The 26,663-nt window shown below is 37.4% G+C and overlaps 2 protein-coding genes across 3 annotated transcripts in view; one reads left to right on the forward strand and one right to left on the reverse strand.

The window, feature by feature from the left end:
• SLK (STE20 like kinase) overlaps positions 1–21,134 on the forward strand; it is a 56,398-nt gene extending 35,264 nt beyond the window's left edge. The window contains exons 12-19 of one of the 2 annotated variants that reach the window (XM_004428043.3): positions 1,050–1,229; positions 3,688–3,780; positions 10,625–10,754; positions 11,375–11,499; positions 12,029–12,217; positions 12,775–12,900; positions 13,841–13,954; positions 17,487–21,134. In XM_004428043.3, coding sequence (XP_004428100.1) covers positions 1,050–1,229; positions 3,688–3,780; positions 10,625–10,754; positions 11,375–11,499; positions 12,029–12,217; positions 12,775–12,900; positions 13,841–13,954; positions 17,487–17,633 — 1,104 coding nt within the window. In that variant the 3' untranslated portion in view covers positions 17,634–21,134. The remainder of the gene's footprint in view (positions 1–1,049; positions 1,230–3,687; positions 3,781–10,624; positions 10,755–11,374; positions 11,500–12,028; positions 12,218–12,774; positions 12,901–13,840; positions 13,955–17,486) is intronic. The other variant, XM_004428044.3, reaches the window with a different exon arrangement.
• Positions 21,135–22,807: 1,673 nt separating this feature from the next.
• Positions 22,808–26,663, reverse strand: part of COL17A1 (collagen type XVII alpha 1 chain) — a 53,050-nt gene continuing 49,194 nt past the window's right edge. Inside the window, exons 49-54 of the mRNA XM_087432553.1 lie at positions 26,045–26,191; positions 25,432–25,770; positions 24,729–24,866; positions 24,405–24,467; positions 24,166–24,246; positions 22,808–23,790 (exon numbers count right to left, since the gene is read on the reverse strand). Coding sequence (XP_087288679.1) covers positions 23,738–23,790; positions 24,166–24,246; positions 24,405–24,467; positions 24,729–24,866; positions 25,432–25,770; positions 26,045–26,191 — 821 coding nt within the window. The 3' untranslated portion in view covers positions 22,808–23,737. The remainder of the gene's footprint in view (positions 23,791–24,165; positions 24,247–24,404; positions 24,468–24,728; positions 24,867–25,431; positions 25,771–26,044; positions 26,192–26,663) is intronic.

Consider the following 26,663-nt stretch of genomic DNA (forward strand, 5'->3'; position numbering starts at 1 on the left):
TTTCAAAACACACTTACTCTCTGGCTCCTACAGTTAAGCTTCTACATACCTGTTCACAGCTGCTAAAGAATTAGTGCTGACTAGTCAAGGGTAATTGTCAGAGTCTTTCAATTTTTACCTTGTGTCCAAGGTTGGAAAAGGAATTAGTAATGTGATATAAAATTTTAGTAACTTATGTTGAAAATCTAGCTTAATGTAGGTTAGAAAAAGATCATTTGAAATGTTATAGTATTTGTGTTTTGAATGTAGTTCTTTTGCTGTTCTTGTAACTGAAAGTGGTAAGGATTGTTTTGTGTGAAGTGTGGCACTGTGGGTTACATTTGTTGGATCATAACTGAGAATTCCTAAGAAGATAGTGAACTTTTGTTCTCATTGAGTGTTTTTATAGTACTTATATTCTATTTTTCAGAACCTTAAAAAAACTGTGTTTGTTTTTCCCCTTAAATATTTTTCAAAATATTTTGCTTTTTAATTTTTTTTTAAAGAAAACAGTCTTTACAAGTATTTATCTATATCCAAAATTGCAATTGAGTATTATATTGTACTCAAGTATTATGTTAGCAGGAATCTTTTGTTGAAAGAGTAGATTTATAATTCCAAAATATTTGTTTCAATGAAATAGGATGTTTTAAGAATCTTAATGGGGAAGAGTAAATCTAAAAATGACAAGTAGTGGTACATTATTAAAATAGACTTCAGATAAGACCTTTGATTTATCAGAAATTTTATGGGATAAATATTGAAATTTTTCCTACTTTAGTACTTCATAGCAACTGGATATTCTTCTGGATTGTCTAAAAATTTTGAACATTCTACTACTTGTATAATAAAAAAGGCACTTTCCATATTAGAAAAAAATGAAATGCTCGTCTTCTTGAAAAATTTCATAGTGTACTTTAGTGTATTTAACTTGTTTAGTATTGCAGGAGTTATATATCACCTCACTAAATTTAAATGCTACTTATGTGCTCTTAGGAAACCTCTTCATTATAATGAGTTAATATGAGTGATACAAAAGTTAAATGATCTTGAGCTACATTGTTTTACAGAGCAAAAAACGACAATATGACCAAGAAATTGAGAATCTAGAAAAACAGCAGAAACAGACTATTGAACGTCTAGAACAAGAACACACAAATCGCTTGAGAGATGAAGCCAAACGCATTAAAGGAGAACAAGAGAAAGAGTTGTCCAAATTTCAGAATATGTTAAAGAACCGAAAGAAGGAGGTAAGTGTAACTGTTGTTTTTAATTACTGAAGCTATTTTTTAAATGTACACTTAAGACTGTCTAAGGAATTAAGAATAATACTTGATAAATAGCACTCATTCATACTTTTTTTATGGTCTTTGCAACACTCATGTAGAGTAGTAGTAAGTTCAGGTATTATTCAATTTTACTGCCAAGAAAACTGGAGTAGAAGAAGTTTTAATGACCTGTTCAAGTTCACAAACTACCATTAAATGTCCAGCTAAACCTGAACCAAATCTTCAAATTGAGTCTAATCCATTTTCCTTCCAATCTATCATTCCTCTTTTATTAATGCAACATTTAAGGCCTTATACAGAAATATTCTTTTGAAGAAAACTTATAGTTGTGTTTGCAGGTGGCAACAATAATTCATCTTATTATTTATTTGTAATATTTAATTCATACTTAAAAAATTTTTTTTGATTAGCTTGATTGCCTTTCTGGGACATTGTGCCAAAACAAAAGCTGAGTAACCTGAAATTTGAAACAATATCTATAAGTTTATCAAATTGTGAGTTACTTTGAAGAATCACAGGTGGAAAATATGTGTAAGGTCATTTGATTAGAATGAATTTTTTCCTTTTTCCTAAAACTGTTCCATATTGTTATAGAATCTATTTGTGGTATTATTTACTATGGAAGATTGTCGTTGATTCAGAGAGGATTTATTCAGAGAGGATTTACATATTGTATTAGTGTGTCTTTTCTCCCCACATTAAAAGTAAGAGAGCTTTACATATTAGCAGTTTTCAGAGATAATTTTATGACTTATTCTGTACCTTCAGTATGGGAGAATTAGCCTTTTCATGATATAAAAGACCCCAGGGACAATAATTATGATTAGTTCTATTAAGACTGGAACAAAAACATCTCAACCAAACTAGCGAATGCATTTTCACTTTTGTTGCACATCTCAAATACACACATTTATTGACTTTAACATTTAAATTATGCAGAAAATTGAACATCATGTTGCTGAACTTGAGGATCTACTTTAAAAAGGATAGAATCAAACATTAGTAAATACAATGTGTTTTATGCTTTTTTTAGGTAAAGATGAATGAAATGGTATATAATTTTATTTGATGTGGCTACCGTTTCTAAAAATTATTGATTTGTTACTATTTATTATATTTTGTATAGAATTGCTCTATATACCATGATGTATAACTACTGAGGCTACATGTTAATTTTCTTGAAACCATAGGTAGTTTTTATTGAGAGGTTATTTTTTAATATGAGATTGAATTAAAAAAAATTTACAGGTAAATATGTGATTTAATCCCAAATATTTGAAAGTCTCTAGATATTGTAACCGTTTTGGGGTAGGAGAGTTTTAGCCAGTGAACATGTTTGAGATCATGATATGCATATTTTAAATAATTATGTATTTTTTTCCTTATCGCTAAACTTCTTGCATTTGGGGAGTCTCTTCCTTTTAATGGTGATTTGGTTTCATGAGGGATTACTGATGGGAAATTTTAAATACACTGTGTTAAATCAAAATCAGTCTCTTTCACGGACCATCAATAGCATGTGGTGATTTGGAATCTGGTTGCTTTTGGTGCTTCAACTTGTAAACACATGATCGTTTTTCATAGTTGGATTACAGATCTATTGTTAGGTGGAATACAAATCTAGGATTTTGAAATGATTAAAAGAAGGAGCTATAAAATACTTCATTTTATAATATACTTTATCTGGTATAATAAATCATAGCATCCTAAACTGTTATTTTATGAGTGCTTATATTACTGATTTTAAAATTGACAATTAAGTTTGGCTTAAATTGTCAGCAAAGGAGAATGTTATTTGAATCCAATACAAAATCATCAGATATGTTCATTTTTATCACACCATGTATAAAATGGTATGTTTTATGAAAAAAGAGAACATAGTGTCCATTTATTTCTCCTTTGTGTATTCTAAGGCTTACTTTCCCTTTTGTTTTTCTTTTGGTCTCATTAAGTAGATTTGATTTAGAATTATTTCTTTGGTTTTATCAAGCCAATTATGAAATTTTGCTCTTTTATAAATGGCGTTAGCTTTCCTTGTATTCAATATTTCAAACAATGTCAATAGATATGTCTATAATTTATGATCTTTCAAGAAGGTCATTTGAGTTTATCATCTTTAATTAAACATCAGTGCTGCAAGTAATCCTTTACTGATTGTCTTTGGATCTTAAGAAAGAATGGTATATAGGGATAATTCAGCAACTAATTAACCTTTATATGGTATAATGTCGCTTTCTGCACTACGATTAAGCATGTTCTATCCTTTCATTCTTTTTCTTCAAACTAACACCTGTGCTAATGCATGTTGAAAGAACTTTTTAACAGCTTTAATATTTGACTTGTAGCTTGTCTGCTCACATAAGTGCTTGCTGTGGAGAAAGTATTATTTCCCCACCTCCTGCATGCTTATACACTGTAGGTTATAAATGAAGTGGAGAAAGCACCCAAAGAGCTGAGAAAAGAGCTCATGAAACGCAGGAAAGAGGAGCTTGCACAAAGCCAGCATGCTCAGGTAACAGCAGCAGCTTAATGCTACTAAAAACAGAAAGCAGCGTTATTCTCACAGCTCAGTAAACCATGATTGAAAGGGTAGATTCAAACTGTACTTGTTACGATGTTGACTTCTCATACAAAGATTCCCAGGGCGTTCTTTATGTAGTGCTAAATTCACACTCATGGTGACATTTTAGTTGCTAATATGAAATTAAGTGGAATTTTTGGAAAGCTGACTCCAGATGAAATAAACAAGTATGTTAATGTATAATCCACTGTATTCTTATTTTAATCATGATGGAAGCTTATATTTTTAAGTAGTAATGTCAATGTTTGATAGAAGACTTTTAGGACAGAAAAATATAGAGGGTGAGTGTGTAAGCTTTGTGCGTATGAAAAGAATGCCTATTAAAAAGACCATTCTTTCTATTAAGTTCAAAGTTAAAAGAAAAATGGTAAATGGTAATGTTAAATGGTAGATAAAACATTTATTACTGTTAAACTCAACCATTTAAGCAACTTAAAACCAGATTTTAAATATTAAGTATGTTGGTTTTTTAAATTCGGAATCCAGCAGTTAAAAATATAGACTATTTTTACCTATATAAACTTGATTCTAGGTTATGATAAGGCTGAGCCAATTAAGATAGGTGAATTCTTTACAAACTAGATAAATTAGTATTTTCAACAGATTTTTCCAGAATTATCTCACATGACTCTACTAGGTCTTTTATACTAGGCATCATCTTTCTTTTAATTAAGCTTTCACTCAGCCTGGAGGCAAAGAGAGAAGTGAGCTCAATTTGTAATTATGTATGTCAATGAAAAGAAGGAGACATGGATTATATATTAATTGTTGCTTTAAATTATCTTTTGAGTGTGGTTTTTTGTGACTTAAAAAGTGGTTCCCAGACTTTTGAATTTTGCAGACCCATGAAAAGAAACATAGAAACAACAAAAACCATTGGGGACCATGACAAATGGATTGCTGTTAAAAAAATTTTAGTTTTTGCCAAATAAGGATATTTTAAAACTGCCATGTACTTGTCACCATCATTTGAAAGGAGAGAATATTTTAACACCATGAAAAATGAGGAAAATATCTTGAAATTTAAAATTTTATTAAAACTAGCCTATTTGAATAAATTTTGTGTTGTTTTTCTATGAGCTAGTGAAAAATTTTGTCTTGGCCTGGTGTGGGGATTAGTAGTTAAGGTAATAATAGCAAACACAGCATTTATTATGTGTCAAGCACTGTTCTAAATGTTCTACCCGTATGAACTCATTTGACTTCACAACATATGAGGTAGTTACTGTACTCTCATTACCCCTATTCTACAAGTGAGGGAATTAAAAGCACAGGAAGGTTGAGTGACTCTCCCAAGCTCACGCATCTGGTTGATAGTAGAGCTAGAATTTTCATCCAGGCAAGTTTGGCTCCACATTTCATACACTGAACCACCACACCATACTGCCTCTCATATTTTTAGCTATGCTTTCTGTGCCTAACCTAAACTCTTATCAGCTTAGCCCAGTGGTTGTTGGCAATGTTATTAATAGCTGAAGAGGAAGTCCTTGCTGGCCAAACATCTATTTTCAGATAATTTGGATTTCAAACCAAATAATAACAATATAGTTTTGCTTTGTAAAGGGATGTAAATTTTTTTAATTCCAAAAGGAATCAGACTCTGTGTCGAAATTGAGAATTTAATGTTGAATGCATTAGGTGATCCTGTGCTTTAATAAAACTTTGTTGGTTTTCATATAATTTTGAGGGCTAGCCTGTATTTTCTAACTAAAGCTGAAAGCAGTAGTAAATTTCTTTCTGTAAATTTAATGAAGAATTTAGTAATCTAATGAATTTCGAAAGTATTTCTCTTTAGCTACTGCTTTTGATAAAGTGCTAAAATTGGATAACTTTACAGAGTCTATTTTAAACTTTTTTTGAGACTTTATAAATGATAGCTGTATATGGGCCAGCCCTGTGGCTTAGCGGTTAAGTGCGTGCGCTCTGCTACTGGTGGCCTGGGTTCGGATCCCGGGTGCGTACCGACGCACCGCTTCTCTGGCCATGCTGAGGCAGGGCCCACATACAGCAACTAGAAGGTTGTGCAACTATGACATACAACTATCTACTGGGGCTTTGGGGGAAGAAAAAAAAAAAAAGGAGGATTGGCAATAGATGTTAGCTCAGGGCCGGTCTTCCTCAGCAAAAAAAAGAGGAGGATTAGCACGGATGTTAGCTCAGGGCTGATCTTCCTCACACAAAAAAAATAATAGCCATATAGTCATGGAGCTAGAATGTATTTGATCATCTAGTCCAGTGGTTTTCAAACTGTATTTCTAGGAGCTCTTGAGTTTGGAAAAAGCACCTCGAGAATCCTTCAAAAAGTGAGGACTGTTGGGCTCTGGGCCCCTGCTTCCGCTTTAACTAAAGCAATACCACTTTTCATTTGTTTTATAAATTTTATACATTTTGTGGTGAGTTTTTTAGAAGAGGGTTTGACTGGTTAAAAAATAACAGCAGCAAACTGGAGTTTGGAAACCACTGATCTAGTTCAAATCCTTAATTTTACAGATAAGAAAGAGGCCCCCCTGTTAAGTGACTTGTTCCAGGCCTCAGGAAACTCAACATTTGTATAATTATTCTTTCCATTTACAAAAAGTCATTCAGCTATATTCTCACCTGGGAGGTGCGTTGTATTCTGATCCACAGGGTGTTGCTCAGGTCATGATTCAGTCTTTTCAGTTGTCATCTTGTGCAGTCTTCAACGCCCAAATGCAGGATGTAAGTCCCACGTGCCTGTAGGAGGATGCCTTCTGTTTTACCTGCTTTTTCTTTGGCTCACATGTGCCTTTTCATTGTTAGCTTTATTTGTTAAAATCTAGAAGATTGATAGATGATAATATCAGTAATGAAGTAGTAGTAATAACCTGACGTGAACTTTATAGTACAGTATTCGTCAAAGAGTTTTCACATTTGATGCTCACTGCTACCACCCTAATATAGGGATGGAGTGTATCTATTTTGTAGATGAAGAAATCGAGGCACAGAAGACTCAGTGATCTGCCTGAAGTCACAAAAGAGATGATGGTAGAGCTGGAACTAGAACACTTCTAATACGGTGTTCTTTTTCCTCTCTACTCTACCACAAATTTTAATTTGAGATTTTTACTTTTTTCAAGAAATATCTTCCTAGTAGTATTTTATGAGCTTTGCACATGTGAGAAATTGAATGCTGTGATTAGATTTTATCTTTGTGTGAAGTGACATTTTGATTGCATATATGTTTATGTAGATGTCTTAATTATGGATATGGTCAGAAAAGCCATATTAAATGTGGTGATTTTAGTTCCATTTAACTCTAGTTTTTACTATTCAAATTGTCCATGATGAATAGTGAGTTGCTATTCTCCTTACTGTAGTTTTAAATTAAGTCTGGAATTCCAGGCTGTATTCTTTCTCACAGTTTCTATAGGGAAGTGACTAGCTTATTTAACACTGTAATTTTTGTTTGTGTTGTTTGATATACACAACTGAAGTAGATAGAATACAGCTTGATTTCAACCCCTCCTTTCCCCTCTCCTGAAATTAGACTTTTTATTTTTTTATTATTGGCAGCTGTTGGACTCTATAGTTTTCTAAAAGAGTAAGCAAAACATTAATTTTTTTTAATGTAGGGGAGAAATTATGAATTACAATCACTTTTCTGATCATTACCATTTTTAGCTTTTCTTTTGAGTTAAAATGATCAAATTCTGTTCGAATAGCCCAATATATTATAACCCTTACTTACAGTTTTCTAGAACCCAAAATTGTATTTTTAATGTTTATAGTTATCTAATATGATAAAATTCCTTATCAGAATTTAAACTTGTACATTTAAAGGGCACTCATTTTATAATTTATGTGTCCATTTAAAATTATCTGTTACTTCTAGAGCTCAAATCCATTTGTAATTTTTTTTTTAGGGTGAATGTAATTTGTGCAATCTTCTTGGAATGCAAGATCACTTTTCTTTTAGATCCTAAGAGTAATTTCTAATTATAAATTCCATTGTGAATGTATTATACTTGGCTTTTGAACTTAGGAAATTTAATGAAAGCTCAGTAATATTAAAATTTCATTTCATTTGAGGTAATAAAATGTATTAATTAGTATGTATGGGACTTTTCAGGTAATTTTTAGGTTTAATATAAAAAATCATTTGTATATCCTTAACTATGTAATCATCCAGACTCTGCTTAATTATTCAGGTCCATTGCTCTATTATTCAGGTGTCTTTGCTAACTCTGATTGTTAGGAAGCACTTCCATATGTTGCCTACCTTGACTGTTACCTGCTGATCTTATCTTACCTTCTGGAGCAGCACAAGGCTAGTTCTGCCTGCTTCTATTTAACAGTCTTAGCTCTTCTTTTCCCCTTATGTATTACCTTCTTCAGGGCGTGCTTCTGTAGTTCTTTCATTCATTCATGTGTGGCATGGTTTCTGGACCCTTTATTCCCAGCTTTGAGTATTCTGTGGTTTACTTTTGGACTTTTGAAAGTGTGATATTAAGAGAAGGGGCCCACTACTCTTTATGTGGACTGACAGAGAAAACCAATTTGGGACCAGTCGAGTGGAAAGCTCCTTGAAGGCAATCCTGTCTTTTATTAATTTTAGTGTCCCCATAACTAGTACAGTGTACAGCATTTACTAAGTGCTTAATAAAGGTTTTCTTTGAAATGAACTCTTATCTTGCTTAATCTAGACATAAGTATATTATAGTAATGTAATCAAAAATTGCTTTGACACAAAATTGCCTTCACTTTTTTAGTGGCACTGGCTTATATTTGCCTTTTTAATTTTCACATAAATATTTATTCACCCCATCTTGTGTATTTGTACTTGATTTCTTTTAATCTAAATGTAATATTTATATTTATGCTACTTAATTCGGACCCATCATTTCTGTCCACACAGATATTTTTAAAAAGTCCTTTATGCAAACTAATGATAAAAATGTTGAACAAAAGAAAACCTTGATATATCTTGCAGATTGTATTGTTTATTAAACAAATTTGCATATAGAAATTTTACAATGAAATAAGAGAAACAATTTATTAAAGTGATATTTACTGTAGGGAAAAAAGAAGCTTGAACAACTTACTTTCTTTGTTATAACTGTTTGAAAGACAGGCGTGGAGGAGCCAGCCTGGTGGCATAGCGGTTAAGTTCATGTGCTCTGCTTCGGTGTCCCGGGGTTTTCAGGTTTGAATCCTGGGGGTGGACTGACACACTGCTCATCAAGCCATGCTGTGGTGGCAACCCACATACAAAATAGAGCAAGATGGGCACAGATGTTAGCTCAAAGCCAATCTCCCTCAACAAAAGGAGGAGGATTGGCAACAGATGTTAGCTCAGGGCCAATCTTCCTCACCCCCCCAAAAAAGGCGTGGAGATTTTGTGTCTCTTTAAATAAAACTCAAAAGGCCTTATTCTGTATTCATTGAGTTTTTTTCCTCTGTGATAAAGTTATATAAGTGACTGTAGTTAAGTTGGCAGTTGTGTTTTATAGAGGCAATTTATTAGTCTTTCTGCTACTGTGTGTTTGTATTTATGCTAAAATATAAATTATGATGCAGATGAGACAGCAGCATTTGTGACTCCAGATTACTTTAACAGGGTGTCATGAATGGTAAGACCTGATTCTCACCTCCAGAGACGTAATAATAAGGCAAGCATCTTGAGGAACACTGCGAGACTCACTCTCTGTGCATTGAAGACCGGGCTGGTAGTGATCCAGATCCAGTTAGACTCTGTCCAAGGCCTAAAGAATAGTTCCAAAGTGGATCTTGGAGTTTTATCTTCTCTTGAATGTACAGGAGAAGGGATTATAGATGAAGTGAAGTGCTGCTTTAACCCTCAGTTTCTAAATCCACACTCAAATCGATCAGAATATCCCTTGTGCTAATCACAGACTGCTCTAACTGCCAAGAGAGGGATGGAGATCCAAACGTTTAGAGCAAAATTTACATTTCTTCAATTTGGATACCGTTACCTTCCTTCTGTAAATGTGTGATCTAGCATAAAAACCATAAGTCGCTGTAACGTTTCCTTTTCTTACAAGGTAATTGAAGGATTTTTTTAAAGCATAAATTTGGCATTCATGCAGATATTATGTACTCAATAAATATTCATTGAATGAATGAGTGAATCCCAAACATGTTGGTAGAATTCTCTCATTATAAGAAATTTTGTTTATGGATTTATAAAATGCAACTCACTTGCCTATTCCTAGTTCACATTTCTCTAGCAATGCACTGTTTCTCATTAAGTCCTCAAGCTATTGTTGTTCTTTTTAGGCACAGGCTGTAGAAATAGAAACTATCTTTCTCTATTAGTGTAACCATGATATTTCTTCCTCTTTATTTCTTAGAAAAATAGAGAGTTTAAAATTCTGACATCTCTTTTACTTATTTGCTCTTCATTGCCTTTCTTCCTAAAAGACATTTCTTGTTTATTCTTCTTTTATCTACACTATAGTGGAATGAATAGTCAGTTTTAGAAGCTGTAAATTTATTGTTTTCCTAAAGATGTCAGTGTATAATGGGGCATTTTAATTATGAGTAGGTCATAGACTTCTTTTGTGTCTATTATTAATAGTAAGTTTAGAATATTACATATTCTACTTTTTTTCTGGGCTTGAATAGGGTGACTGATACATTTATATGTATACCCTGTAATTTTGGTAATTTTTTAATCCAGTTAACTTTAGAAACTCGCTTGAGAAATCTTATTAACCACTAATATAGTCATATAGATAAATGGGTGTTTCATTCAGTAGATACTTGTTAACTGATGGTTAACTATGTCTAATAGGAACAAGAGTTTGTTCAGAAGCAACAACAAGAATTAGATGGCTCTCTGAAAAAGATCATCCAACAGCAGAAGGCAGAGTTAGCCAATATTGAAAGAGAGTGCCTGAATAACAAACAACAGCTCATGAGAGGTATATGAAATTATGCAGCATATGTGTATATATAAAATGATATGTCAAAAACACTGCTGAGGTAGACCTTGAAATGACTTGAATGCTTTCCTTTGTTAGAGTAGTAGAGGGAAAGATTAAAGTTGAGGCAAATAAGAGGAAAAAAATCTTTATAAAGTTAAGACATACTGCAAGATGTAGAATTCCTTTATGACAGTAGAAGTAAACATAAACACATAATCCTTAAAACATCTTTTTGTCCAGATGATGCTAGAAATATACCTGAATAATTTTGTATACTCATAATGCCTTATAATTGTTGGTATACTTAATACCTACATGATAGAATGGGATTTTAAGCACTTACTTCTCCCAACAAATAGCTTAAATTTTTTTCTTTCTCATTAAGATTATAAAATGAAATTTTGGTGTTGAAATGAAATTTGTTTATGGGACATTTGAGCAGAAAGCAAAGTGGTAATAGATATTATCTTTACATTGGTAGTGCTTCATTTATAGCTCAGAATGTCAGTGTGTGTATTAGTGTATATAGAACACTTTTATGTAAATATTAAAATGGAGACCAAAGTACATTAGTAAAAAGAGCAAAGTGACATTTTGAAAATTGCTTTCTCTTCTAGCTCGAGAAGCTGCAATTTGGGAGCTTGAAGAACGACACTTACAAGAAAAACACCAGATGCTCAAACAGCAACTTAAAGATCAGTATTTCATGCAAAGACATCAGCTACTTAAGCGCCATGAGAAGGTCAATGAAAGGAAAATTTGTTCACTTTTTTGTTCATTTTAAAGTTTGTAGAGCTATTCATTTTTGAAACTTATATTTCTTAAAGCATAAATTTTAGATTTCCTTCCTTTCTTTTATCCTAAATTTCTGTGATAAAGTTTGGAGTAATTAACTGTATCTTGATCATGGTTGTAAAACTTCCTTTCTACAAATTCCAAGAAAGGTGACTAATTATGATGCTTAAAGGCCTTTTATCATCTTCATCTTGTCTCTCAATGGTAGCTGTTGTGGCTCCATTTATGGTTCAAGTATCTTAAAAATGTGGACTCCCTGTACTTAGTAAAAGAGAGTTTCAATATAGGACTCTTATTACTAATAGCTTTATTTTTCTTAAAACTATTTTTTGCCTAATACTTTGCTGGTTGGTATGCAACAAAAGAGAGAGTAATTTTGGGAAACAGCAACAATAATTGACATGTTTGAGCATACATGTGGGTACTGAGTATTAAATTATATCTACATCACTGGATTCTGTTTAAAACTTTCTTAGGAAACAGAACAAATGCAGCGTTATAATCAACGACTTATTGAAGAATTGAAAACCAGACAGACTCAAGAAAGAGCAAGACTACCTAAGATTCAGCGCAGTGAAGCCAAGACTAGAATGGCCATGTTTAAGAAAAGTTTGAGGATTAACTCAACGGCCACACCAGATCAGGACCGTGACAAAATTAAACAGGTAAATAAGCAAGATACTCTCGTCTCTTAAGTTTAAGAAATTTGAATGACCTTTAGAAATGCCACATAATTGTGTTGTAAACATTTAGAGCCAGCGTGGGCTTGTTGATGTCCACCTCGGCTCTATAGGCTGGAGCTAGATAGATGGCATATACCAACTCAGTCTTCCTAGGGTGGTGGCCACAGAGGGCAAAGCCCTCCCTCCCATGCCCCACACCAGTTCCTCAGCTAGACTGGTTCTAAGACCAACCCTGGGAATGAGACGACTTGGACAGCTTTTTAAGTCAAAACATATGGCCTCACTAAACTTCTGCAGTCACAAGTCCCGCATACAAATTAACTGAGGTCGCTAAGCAGATAGGAGGAACAAAGTTTTAATCAGAAGTTCCCCCTGCACCAAAGCCATGATGTAGACTCCAGCTTTGAGTCACAGCATATTATCACTTGCAGCTTTAGTTTATTGTACTGTAAGTTTTGTTAAATTCCATAATTATACCTTTGGAAGATGCAGAAATTACATTGCTTGTTAACCATATTTATCTTTTGTTTTTCTTTTAGTTTGCTGCTCAAGAAGAAAAGAGGCAGAAAAATGAGAGGATGGCTCAGCATCAAAAACATGAAAATCAAATGCGAGATCTTCAGTTGCAGTGTGAAGCCAATGTCCGGGAGCTGCATCAACTACAGGTTAGATACAGAAGCATGGAAACAGAGCTGGTAGTCGATGGGCAGCACAGATGGCTGGTTTTGAGAAAAATAATAGCTAACCAAAGTAAACTACACTTGTCTCCTGAAAATGCTAGGATTTAAAGGTTTTGTTTCCTGCATAGACCCAAAAGAAGATCAGTTTAGTATCATAGACACTCGTTTGGATTGTATATAACCAGAATTAATATAAACCTGAAGCTAAATTATAACCTAAGAAGTTGAGTCTTTCAAAAGCAGTATTGAGTATTTTTAGTGTTTTGCAAAGAAGATGAACAAAGTTTTCAAAATGATATAGGCAATTTTGTTATCAGATTCTGAGTTTAAAATTTCAATTAGGGAGAAAAAGTTCATTTTCTTCTAGGTTTTTGGAAAAAGTGGTAAATATATGAGAATTTTTCTCCTAAGAAATTTAAAGGTTACTTTAGAGAGGACTTTTGGGTTTTTTGGGCCTTACCTGGAATATACAATCCATCTAGTATATAGCCTAAAATGTTAAATTTCAGAGTAGTGTATGCATAGTGGATACTCTACATATTTGCTTAATTTACTAGAGTAGAATAGTTCCTAATCCCACATTCTGGTACCAATGGGTAAAATGCATACAAGCTGGCCTCCAAAATGTCAGTTTTATGAGCAGTTTTATGTCAGTTTTAACCTTTTAGGAAGGAAAAGCAGGATCAAACTAATTCTTCCTATTTAAATTCTTTTCATATGGTAAGTAACAGATCTAGCTTCTAAATTTGCAAAAATGATGCTATGACTCATTTCATAATTCTTGGCCCTTGGTTTTTATAGGAGAATTTGAAACTCAATAATAGCTTGATGTTTGATGAGTAATTTATTATTTTGGAAGATAATTGTATTTGTGAAAAATTGCTTAGTTGATCTGAAATTTTTTTAATCCAACCTTTATTTTCAGAATGAAAAATGCCACCTATTGGTTGAGCATGAGACTCAGAAACTAAAGGAGTTAGATGAGGAACACAGCCAAGAATTAAAGGAATGGAGAGAGAAATTGAGACCTAGGAAAAAGGTAATTTTAAAAGCTTTAATTAAAATATGTTTGTATTCATCCAACCAGTCAGCCAGCCAGCTATTGGCTCTTTACCTAATATGTGTCAGGTGCAGTGTCAGAGACAGGAGATACTGAGATGAAGAGACCAAGCCCCTGTCCCTGAAAAGTTCAGAATCTAGTGACAAGCAATGACAGATCAGTAGGATCATTGCTCTGAAGGAGGTAAGTAAAAGATACAGGGGAGAGGAGCACTATATACAAGCAAAGGAGGAGGGGTGCTTAAGTCTGCATGGGGAAGTCAGGGAAGCTTTAGAGAGGAGATGCCTTGTAGGACAAGTGAGGCTTGAAGGATGAATAACAACTTGCTAGGCAGACAGACAGATCGGGGTGGGATGGGGCAATTTAAGTACTGAGATGAGAATGAGGTACAGGAATCCTAAGTAGCTCCCTGTCATTGGAACATTATGGGGAGTGTGTACCTGTGTGTAGGCAGTAAGGAGAGAAGGAAGGAAGTGATGACAGCTTAGTCTGGACAGGTCACTGGAGCCAAATTACAAGGCCCTTGTATGCTATGTAGATTGACAATCTTGTCAGATAGGAATGGCTTCCCTCCCCTCAGCCAGCCAGCCAGCCATCTTCCTTATTTGTACTTGACTGCCTGCCAGCCTAGTCCAGTTGGTTACCCATTTCAACTCTGTTTTTACTATAACTGTATGATCTTCTCCCTTCACTAACTCTCAAACTTAAACCTTTATTTTTTCTTGGGCTTCCTGCCTGCTCTACATTTCATCCATTACTTTCTTCCATTTATCCAATCAATTAATCAGTCAATCAATCAAGGAAATAGGTTTTTAGCACCTACTATGTGCTAAAGGTTCTAGAGGAAGTGAAATCACCACGTCAGTTGAAAGTGTCTTTTTAATTTAAATTCTATTTATTGTTAAATTTTTGAATAGGTAATACATTCCTGTGGTTCAGAATTTAAAAGGTATGGAAGGGCAGACAAGAAGTCCCTTTCTCCAGTTTCTTTGAACTCTTTGCAGTCTAGCTTTCACCTCAAACTCCCCAGTTGAACTCGCTGACAGTAGTCATAAGTGAGTTGCAAATAACCAAATCCTATGGCATTATCTAACTGTTCTCATTAAAAATCTTGTTTCTTACAATTCTCTTTTCGCCTGACTTTTGTGACATACTCTCTTCTTTCTCTCTGCTCTTCATCACCTTTTCTTTGTCTTCCAGTCACCTAAAAAGTAGACTTTTCCTAGTTTTACACCCTTTACTCTGTTCTTTATTTTGATGATCTTGTAGCTAGTCATATCTTCAGGTGTTAACATATTTAAGGACAATTCCAAAACTTGCATAGTATGTATTGTATAGAGCACAAATTATAAAGTCATACAGATCTGGGTTCAGATCTCAGTGCTGATGCTGATTGTGTGTGTCACATAACACATCTAAGCCCAGTTTTCCTCGTTTGTAAAATGAGGATGATAGTACCTACCTAATTGGGGTTGTTAAGACAGTTAAAAGAAGTGATGTGTGTATGGCACGTGTCCCAGTACCTGAGCCATGGTCAGGATTCAATGAATGGTTGCTGTTAACTATTATTGTTTGTTGTTTTATTATTATCGATTCATGCTCTGAGCTCCCGTTTTCCACCTGGATGTTCCATTCCTCATTTCATTCAGGCCTGTGTCCCAATATCATCTCATCCAAGGTTCTTTTTTCTTTTCTTTTTTTTTTCCGAGGAAGATTGGCCCTGCGCTAACATCTGTTGCCAATCTTCCTCTTTTTTCTTTTTTTTCTCTCCAAAGCCCCAGTACATAGTTGTGTATCATAGTTGTAGAGTTGCAGCTCTTCTGCCTCAGCGTGGCTTGATGAGCGGTGAGTAGGTCTGTGCCCAGGATCCGAACCAGCGAACCCTGGGCCGCTGAAGTGGAACGCAAAAACTTAACCACTACCCCACTGGGCCGCCCCTCCTCTTCTGATAATTATCCATAAAATAGTCTCCATGCCCATCTCAAATACTCCCTATCCCCTCACCTTTCTTTGTTTTTCTTCATAACTTTCATCACAACCAGACATGTTTGTTTGTCTTCTCCCACAAGAATGTAAGCTCCTTGAGAGCAGGGACATTATCTCATTGTTCACTGATATATATCCAGCTTCTAGAACAGTTCCTGGCACGTTGTAGGTGATCGATACATACCTGTTGATGTGGACTAAAGGTTGTAAACTCAGTGGAGATAAAACTAAACTCAAACATCCTTTTTTGTTCATCACTATCTCACCTTTTTCAGCTCTCTCCAGTTCCACCCACCATCAGATGTTCTTTCCGACGTTCCTGTACTCTTAATTGACGTCTAGGCTAGAAACCTGAATTATTTTTCATTTCCATCACACTCCACATTTAATCTGATGACAAATAATTTTGACTCTCTTTTCATAATATTTCTCTTTCCTATTATTGTCATTCTACTACTTGCTTAAAATTGTTCAGTAATGTCCTAATGGGCCTTCTGGTCTCTAGTTCCTTTTCCTTTCTTCCTACTTGCCATCACCAGAGTATTTATCCTCAAGAACATCTCTGATACTGTCATAGTGGTGGTGTTAAGTCTTTAGTTTCATCAGAATAAAATGTAAACGCTTCATTGTGACTTTGAAGCCCTCATAGTGCCACACGTTGGCCACAGTCAAGCTTTCTAGCTTCATCTCTGACTAGCCACTTTGTTTCCAGTTCACATTCCAGTATTGGGTATAATTGCCATGACTCATACCAACTCCGAGATTTCCTGCCTCTGTGCATTATTTTAGCTCTCTCTGTCTGGCATGCCTTCCCCATCCTGTCTGTCAAATTCTTATCTTTCCTTATCTTTTCCTTTCTAAGACTAAGCTCATGTTTCACCTTTTCTGAGAAACCTTCCTGTATCCTTCCATCTTCTCCCATGCTTTGTACCTCTACAGCAGCACTTATTCTGGAACCGCTTGTCCACAAAGTCATTGATACCCCAGATATTTACCAGGCACTTACTATATTTCCTCTGTATTGTGGAAATGTAAAGATGAATCTGCTTTAGGTTTTACCTTCAGACAGCTTCTAGTCCAGTATGGAAGAAAAGACATGCACATCAATAATCAAAATAAAAAATAGAAAATGGTAAGTTCCATGTGGGAGAGACAGTAATAATAGTTAATAATACATGCCATCTATTGAGTGCCTAGTATGTGTTAAGTGCATCATTATCACATTTAATCCTCCCATAGCAACCCAGTGAGGTGGGTGGTATTATCCCTATTTTATAGCAGAAGAAGGAAATGATTCTGTAATATGGAGAAGTTAAGTAATTGACCCAGGTTATCCATTCATGTGGCTGAGCCAAGACTTGAAACTAGGGCTGTGCATAGCCTATGATCCTAACTATTGAGCAGTCTGGTCTTCCTTAGGATAATATACAGAGGAAGTGTTTCGGGAAAATAGTTTCTCTTGGCTGTCAGAGTAAATTCTATTTGTAATACCAACACATAATTTCTTTTTCCCTTCCTTTTTAAGACACTGGAAGAAGAGTTTGCCAGGAAACTGCAGGAACAGGAAGTGTTCTTTAAAATGACTGGGGAGTCTGAATGCCTTAACCCATCAACACAGAGCCGGATTTCCAAATTCTATCCTATTCCTAGCTTGCATTCCACTGGATCATAACAATGGGGAGCATTCTGTGGTTGGGTTTGGCTTTTTAAATATGTCATTCTTTTCTCTTCATCTTCTACCACAGTCTGTCTTAGAGAGCTCAAGAAGACAATCACCTGCCTCACCTTCTAGGTATTTTTCTGTTTTTCTGTTTTGTTTGTTTAGCAAAGATGAAGGGAAAGGAACTAAGACAGATGCTGGGTCATGTTGGCAATGTAGCATCTTGCAGTAATTCCCTAAGGTGATTTTGTATATTAATCTTAAAAATTGTGTTCTTTAGACACTGTTACCTGAAAAACTGTTAGAGATATAAAGTTTAAAGGTATTAAGAAAAACCTGTTACATCGCTAAGTATTAGTAAATATCTTTTTACCTGACCTAACTTCTCAATGATGCCTAAATTCTGTAGTTGAAACTCTGCTGTAGAGAGTTGGAGTAATTTTCTTTTGGTGAATCAGCTCTCATAAAAAAGCTATGAGTTGCTCAAAATATATTGACTCAATAAATAAATCTATTTTATCTTTAAATAGCAATGAATTCTTTTAAAAGAGAAAAATTATTTCAATAATTTTTATAAAATAATTACCTGTTTAGGCATAAACTAATAATTAAGGGTGCTGGTTTTATTAAGATAGAGCCTAAAACACTAAATTTCAATCGAGTCTAAAATAAGATTTTCTTTTTTGATTCAACAGGGACAGAACACCTTAGCATTAAGCATTATTGTTTTTTAAATTTTGCTATTACCATTTGATAGAAATTTTCATCCTAAAGTATATGTTGTAAAAAGTAAGAAAGATGAAAAAGAAAAGGTAGCTTTTGGATGTCCAAATTGGAAATGTAAAACTCACCAAATTAAAAGAAATATAAATATAGCTGTCCTAGCTTATTTCCTAAAATAATACATGAGCTGGTTATCCCATCTTAGTAAATTCTGTTCATTTGAAACTCTGTCAGAGGCCTGCAGGCTCTGAGTTATATTTATAAATGTATTTTCTGAAACTAATCTTAAAAGAGGCATTTTTTCAGAATATTTTTTAAAAAAGAATTTAAATAAAATATTTAGGCAAATGTCAGAAATGACTTTTTGTTGTTTTGAAATAAAGTCAATTTATATTTTGGTTTTATTTTGTCCCATGGTTAAATTATTTAGTTTAATTTGAGTGGGAAAAGCCTGAAACCTTTATCACGTGGTTGCTGATATGTGTAATTATTAATGAAATGTTCACTCTTAGTCCCTCTTGAGGCTTCGAATTTCAAGCACGTGTCAGGTCAAACAGTATTTATAAACGCACATTTGTAAATGATGCTTGCTGCCTGCCGTTTGCAACCTATTCTCTTTTAAGAGTACTAGGTACCAAATTGTACCAGTTTCAGTTTTTAGTTATATTACATTTGAGGCTGGTGAAAAATTTAAATATAACTTTGTGGGAACACTGATTCATATTAAGAAAATGTAAATATCTGTAGCACTTTTCTTGCAATTAATTTGAAAACTTTGAATGCTCAACCTTATTTTGTCAGTGGTTTAGATGATTTAAAAATGCATGTGTGATTTTAATTTTGTAATTGTTTTGACAAGCTAATTTACTTGGACAACTTTGTAGGTAGCCTTAACTTCTGGCCAAGTTTTTTTTTTATATAAATATATATACATATATCTTATGTATGGTTGTAAATTCATACTTATCACATGAATGTGTTACTGTATACAAAGCTCTTTTAATGCTTTATTCTCAAATGCTGGGTTGAAAAATGTTTTGAAAGCCTTTTAAAATATATATCTTTATAAAGTAATATTCAGGATGATGATGGAAATTGTTTATATTCTTATGATAAAAATGACAGTATAATGTTACCCAGTGTATTTAATGATTTATTTTAAGATGGAGAGAAGAGGAACGTTCTCATACCACTTTCTCCTTTGAAATTTTCAGTTTATTGGCTTTTAAAAAATTAATACTTAAGGCAATGGACATTTTTTCAGTATCACTTAAATGATATCCTGGGTGCCAGTGTGTGGCACATAATTAATTTGGTCTGAATATTTGATTCTTTTTATTCCTTTCCACTTGACATTCAGAGTATTGAATAAAGGAAAGAGGCTCAGAGGAGAATGGTTACACTGGTAAGTTTATTAGCAATGCTTGCATCTCCCTTAAAACTGCCCTTTGGATTCAGTGTTTATGCTTGCGTTCTCTTTCAAATATGACCATATTTATTTGGGTGCAGGACTACAAAATGATACATAATGTAGAGATGAAACATTCACTTTAATACTTAAAGTTACATAAATCTTTTCAAAAAGTGTATTGGTATAGAATATGCTGTTTGTAGCCATCCCTGCCCACTTCTTGTTACGCCCTATATTCAAATAGATAATAGTGATCTTTCTTTCTCACATGAAGTGTAGGTGGAGAGTGAGGGAGGGGCACAGACTTCTTTGAAATCGAAGGTTATAGACAAATCCATTCCTGATTTGGTTGTTTTGTTGCTGTGGCAGAATGTGCTATGAAATGCATAAAAGAAATTCTCCATATGTGCACCCCAAACTTAGCCTCCCCTCTTCTCCTTGCGTGCTGTGACTACACCAGATCGCCACACTTCTGCAGGTCTAGCTCATAGAGCTGGTTGCACCAGGTTGCCTTTCCTAGTCCTGTCAATCCATAGTTGGGTGTGAATTGCTGAAATAGCTGCTATTCTTTATGGAGTCACAATTAAGCTTTTTCTTACCCTTTTCTATGGGGAAGCTATAGGGTGGGTAAGGAGGAAATTTAGAGTGCTTATACTTTGCTGAAAATATTAGGACTTTGCTGTGACAGGATACAGCAAATTGTAACTAAATATAAACCAGAACCAGAGCTACCTCTAAGTAGTGTTTCTTCAAGCACAAAGCTCTCAGGCCTATGAGACCCACTAATGGAGGGTCTCTGATTTCTTGAGCATCAGCGAGTTTCAGAAGTGACTGTCTTTTGTACTCTTCTAGTTCCCTTGTAACTACACACTTTGTCCCATTCCACACTGTGCTTAAATGACAAAGACTCTCCTAAGAAGCCAAATTCTGTCACATGATTCGCTAGAGATACTGTTGATTAAAGGAAAGCCTAGAACTGAGGTGGAAGAGGAGAGTTCGTTCCAGTTCTAATAGTCTTCTGATTAAATCAATCAATTCTTTTCTGGGAAATGATCTTTTATAGGAAATGAGATATTTTAAATGCTTTTCTTAAGTTGAAGGCACAACAGTTAATGCCTCTGTTGTTGCTATTCTGTGGCTGACATGGTTTTGATATAGCTTTAAAACTTCTGCTACTAAGCTTGGGATAGAATGTTACACCAGTTTTAAATGCTGGCTGCAGCTTTTTGTGATCCTTCTCTGATGTGCAGTGTAATGACTTCACGAGCTAAATTTTCAGAAAGAATTTTGTTTCAGATAATGCATCTTGTCTATTTGGGAGCAACATGTCTTTTCAATATGGGGTTGACAAATGAAAAATAAAGTTATTTCTTAATCTAGTTTGAGAAGCAGTCTTTTATTGCGAATCTTTGAAACTAGGTTGTCCTGCATGAGAACATTTTGCAGCTTTTTTGGTTCTGGTTATATTTTAACACTTGCAGTCCTCCAGGTCTTCTGACCCTTTCAGACTTATTAGTGTTCCTCGCCATCAGTAGTCACCACACAGAAGAATGTGGTTTTTACTGGTAACTTAGAGGGGGTGTTTTTCAGCATGCAAACCCCTGCTTTGGGAGGTGCTTTAAATATTTCCATCAACATATGTATATGTACATATTTTTTATTTCTTTTTTTTCCCTTGGGATGGATTATTTTTCTCACCAAACATTGCACAAACCATATGACCTCACTTTTGCTAAAAATAACACCTTTTCGTCATTGATATGTTCATGCAAGATTCAGTAGACACTAGGCAGCATCATTTGGCAAGTGTTCAACTTGGCTGGAGGGAGGCATAGCATGTCATTTTCTAATCCAGAAGCATTGCCTACTATTGAGCTCATTCTTGACCTTTTTTTTTTTTTTTAAATGAAACAAACGAGGCTCAGATCCATTGCCGTCCAGCTGAGGACATATCTCGTATCTGCCCATCCTCTTCCTGGGTTCTGTCCAGAGGCGGTAGCAGGTTTGAACTTCTACCCTATTTCACTTGGTCATAGAACTCGATGAAGACTTCGCTAGCTTAGAAAGGTAAATCTAGTAACTGGGGAAAAACTCATAAGTCTGATTAATCAAGATAAGAATCATTAAAGGGATATAATACTTGAGCTGCTGAAGCTGCTATTACAGAAATAAATGGATTCAGCTTCTAGGTAAAACTACAATATTAAAAAGGCATGATGCAGTCATTCATAATACACAATAATGAGTTTTCATTAGTAAAAAGTTGTTTGAAATTCTGAAGGCCTTAGGAAGTCGTTTTTTGGAATTCCCACATTGATTCATAGCAGGTAGCTGTCAGGATGTGATACAGGATGCAGACAGACCAGGTAGAGTGTTGGTGTTTGGTTGCTGCTGCTAGCAGTGGTTTGATATAGTGGAACTACATGTGTGTGTTTCCCAGGATAATACGTGAGATGCTCGGGAGAAAATAACAAGTCTTTTAGAAGAGGAGAGGTGTAGAAGGAGATTTAATTTAACCCCGTTTTTAATTACTCAGCAATTGAGTGTCATAGCTTGTAACAAATTCACAACTTGGCCAACTGTAGCCTCTTCTGAATTTGTGTTGATTTTGCTATGCATTTCTGTGGGGTATTTGATATTTGTGCATTTTTTCTTAATAGGAGTTTTGGTATTCCATATATTATTACTTGCCCTGCAATCGTAACTCCTTTTCCCCAGGATAAATCAATGCATTAATTCCAAATAATCTTAGTGTTTATCTGTTGCCTATGTGTTTATTTCAAGTAACTTATGCTTAGGGAAACCCTTCAGATGCTTTGTAATATGGCCAGGTTGAATTAGTAGCTGCAGATGAAGATCTGCCTTTAAAGATCTCAGTGATGAAACAAAATGCCAGAAACTGTGTCCCCAGATACAACCAGTTTCGTTTTCTTGTGTTTATAATAGTGTTCAAGTCAAACCCAATTAACCCAAAATATTTTCTTCCTTCCTTTCTTCCTTCCCTCCCTCTCTTCCTTTTACTTTTGTTAGATGGACCACATTAAACATAATATTAAAAAAGAAAAAAAACCTTTAATTGGAAATTTTGCAATTGAAATGACTTTTCATCTAATAGACCACATAAATGTTTTTAGTCGTTGAAAAGTGCTTAAAAACCAGCTGCGCCCAGTCCCCGTGCCATTTCCTAAGTGCAGAACAGAGGTGACATCCTTCCCCGGCATCAGGTATCCTGTTTTCCTCTCCCTTCCTTTCTTCCCTGCCCATTTTCCTTCTTTTTCTATTTGCTGCAGGCTAGTTCAGTATAACATTGCTATAAACTCAAGCAGGGACCTATGGATACAGATCATAGCTACAATCAAACGAACTTTCTAAGCAAGTGGGAATATGATTTGTAGTGAGAAATAACTATTAGAAACCCTGTCACCACCTTCTGTGGAAGTGAATTTCGTAATTTTTTCAGTTGCAAGAGTTGCTTCTTAGCCAACTCTTCTGTGACTAGAGGGCACAGAGTGAACAGGAGGGAAGGGGCTGCCAGCACAGCCTCGCAGCATTAACCAGAACACATCCCCACCAGTGTCACCCCCAGGTGACATCCTCATCTTCCATTTTCTGGGCTCATTTTTAGGCACAGCTCGAGGACTCCTGAGCCAACTTTTACGAAACTGGCTTTCCTAGGTGGGGGTTTGAACTAAGATTTAAAGAAGACAAGGAGCTCAGCTCTAGATAGCAGAGAAGTCAGTCTCATTCTACAACACTGCACCTATTCTGAAGTCCACCCAACAGAGCTGTTTCAGAATGTGTACCTTTGGCTGAATTCTATATAGATAGTTCCAGACTAACACAAGAGTTCTAGTTGCCTATTTGGTGGTGCTGTCTCAGTAGGCCGTGGAGACGCCAGCTTTTACCCTCTGGAGAGATTCTGACCTAAGCGCCATAAGCCATTGCAAGAACTGGTCCAGGGGGCTGTTCTGCCAAGGGCAGCTCATGGCTTGCTGGCAACACTTCTCTTCCTCCTCCCACCATAGACTTGGTCACCTGAAAGTCAGAAGATGGGTAGGAAGTTAAAAAATATCTTGTGGCCTGCGGGGACTTCAGCTTGGCAATTACGGCAACTGCGACTACTGCAAAACTGGCTTGGAAGATGAACTACTCTGTAAGACTCTCAATTTATTTAAATTGTTTGCCTTATTTCACTACCAGGTCAGTTCTCCTTTTCCTCCCTGCACTGGCACGCTCCTTCCTCTCTCCCCAGCTGTTCATGTGATTGTCATTGCCAATTACATCGTTGGCAGTGTCTGCCTTTAGTACTTGGCATTTGCCTTAAATTTTCAGGCTCTGGAACAAATCGTCCTCTTTTCTATTGAGCGCCAGCTGCCCAGCACTCCAGAAACTGCAGCAGCCATGGCTTACCTCTGTCTCCTTTTTCTCCCTTGTGCCCTCGAGGGCCGGGTGGCCCAGGCCGACCTGGTGGTCCAGCAGGGCCCTTCGCACCTAGGAGGACAGACAGGGGCGTGCTAAGTAAAGCAGCAGCGCGGGCCTGGCGGAGAAAGCTGGAGGCGCGGCACAGATCCATAAGCACTGGCGGGAGCTGCTGCTCAGCAGGAAGTTGTCACACAGGATCCTGGTGGCTGTTTCCTGCCACCACTTACCTTTGGGTCCTGGGATGCCCACCTCTCCCTTCTGCCCAGGGGGTCCTGGAATGGCTCCATACGCTGCAAGGGGAAAAAACTGGCCTTAGACTAGAGATCACCCTGAAGCTTGGGAGGTAAAGTGATTTGTTCCAAGTAACACAGGTAAGAAGTGGTAGAGTTTGGACTTATAAGAGGAAAACCAAGTTTCAATTTTATGAGATTTTCAGCATCCCCAGTGTTAATAACTGGAGGTTTTTCGGGAGACTGGTTTTTGTGGACCAGGCCCCAGTGAGACTGTGTCACACGTTAAGTGTTGGGGAAGCAATCGGGGGATGCCCTTACTTCGGAAAAAGTCCATGAGGTCCTCGGTCACATTGCTGTAGGCAGAGAAGACCTTGCTGATGCCAGGGGGCCCCTGGGGCCCAGGCTGGCCGGGTGGGCCCTGGACAGTGTAGGCCATCCCTTGCAGCAGGCCCTGACCTGTAAAACACCAAGAATGTGGGCACCCTCTTCACAGTGGGGTACAGTGCCCTCTGTTGTCTAACTCCCAGCGCAATTAGACTAGATTAGGGGCAGCAAGGGAAAGGCCCTGCCCTTCATCTTCCCTGGTGAGAGGCTCTGTCTCCACCCCAGTGGGCTTTCATCTAAGGCTTTTGAAATAACTGCTGTAAGCTACAGGGAGAAAGGCTTCTTAGCCAACAGTGTTCCCTCAGCCCCACCAGAAAACTGTTCCAGGCACAGAGACTCTCCTGTGACCCACACAAGTAGTTGGGAAAGCAAAGAACGGAGACCCCAACATGCTCCATTCCCTGGAGTAGGCTCCAGTCCTGACGGGGTCCCCTGGAACTAAGCTGGCCGAGAATTAGGTTGGGGCCTCCTGTCTTCAGTCCCTGCCCATCTGATTCCAGAATTGCTGTCCTCACAGCCTGGGCGCTCCAAAAATGAGAGGGTGAGTTTCTGGAGCCCAGGTGTGGAGATGCTCATGTGCTCCCCCCGCCCCCACCCCAACCCCCCACAGCACTGAGGCTAAGTGAGGCCAACTTACGCTGCAAGCTCTCAGACACCCGAACAGCCAGCTCATTGTAATCCAGACCTCCAGCAAAGCCAGCCCCGAAAGATCCGCCATCGCCACCATACATGGCACCTTCTGCTGCTGCCCCATAGCCTCGGCCCAGGCCCATGTCCAGGCCAAAGGCTCCCCCTTCACCCAGAGAGCCTCCGCTGGCTCCTCCTATGCCCATCGAAGAGCTGTAGGAGCTGTGTGAGGAGGAGCTGCTACCCCGACTGTATGAGCCGTCCATGGACACAAGGCGGCTGTCCCCAGGTGGTCCCTGGGGCCCCGGGGGGCCTGGGGGACCAACGATGAAGCTGCGCACATCAGGACCTGCAGGGAAGACGCTGCCTCAGTGGGAGCTCAGGTCTGGGTAGAGAGAAAGACCCTCTCCCAGGGTCTCAACGCCCCAAAGCAGGATCGGAATTTCGAGGCTCTTGTACATGAGCAGGAGAGTGCTGGGCGGGAAGAAACTGGGCTTTCCCCCCCTGGGGCCTCCCATGTAGCTGGCCTCCCGGGGTCCTCCAAGCGCCTGCTGCTCCTCTTACAGGGAGAAGCAAGGTCTGGGCAGGCAGCATAGGAGGCACAGCAGCGTCGGGGCACCTACTCGTGAGGTAGCTAATCAGTTCGCTCCGGAAGCTGTCGCTGTTTTCAGCTGCGTAGGTTGCCAGAGCTCCTGAGACACCTGGAGGGCCTCGAGGGCCTGGGGGACCAGGAGGGCCTGGAGGGCCTGGGATGGATGACAAGCCGGCAGCTGAGCGGGAGGCAAGAGAAAGAGAAAGATTAGGGATCACCTGTTGAGAATGCTGAGTTCCCGGCCTGGGCTCTGGGCCCGCTGCGGGCCCCTCACGGAAAGGAGAGGATGAGGCCGGGCCCCTGGTGAGGGGAGGAGCGAACAGCAGGAGGCTCATGGCACGCCCATTTCCTGGCATCACCGGGAATGACTGCTCCTTGCACTCCCAGTTCTGAGCCTCATCTAACCCACATCATATCCCCGCCCTCAGCCCTTCCGCCACTAAGAGCTGGAGCTCCCAGCTTGGCATCTGATCACATGCCGCCTCATGACTCCTCTAATGGCTGCACCTGGGAGCACTGTCTCTCCCCACTTCTCCCCCTGCCAGGGCTGAAAGCACCTCAAAAGCAAGTGTGTCCTTCTCCGGGGCCCCAGGGCGTGCCCTGGACATGCTCCAGGAGGATTTGGTGACTGGCGAATGGATTCAACTCTC

Source organism: Ceratotherium simum, chromosome 6, assembly GCF_057802395.1.
Source record: "Ceratotherium simum simum isolate JZ-2026a chromosome 6, ASM5780239v1, whole genome shotgun sequence".
Lineage (NCBI taxonomy): Eukaryota > Metazoa > Chordata > Mammalia > Perissodactyla > Rhinocerotidae > Ceratotherium > Ceratotherium simum.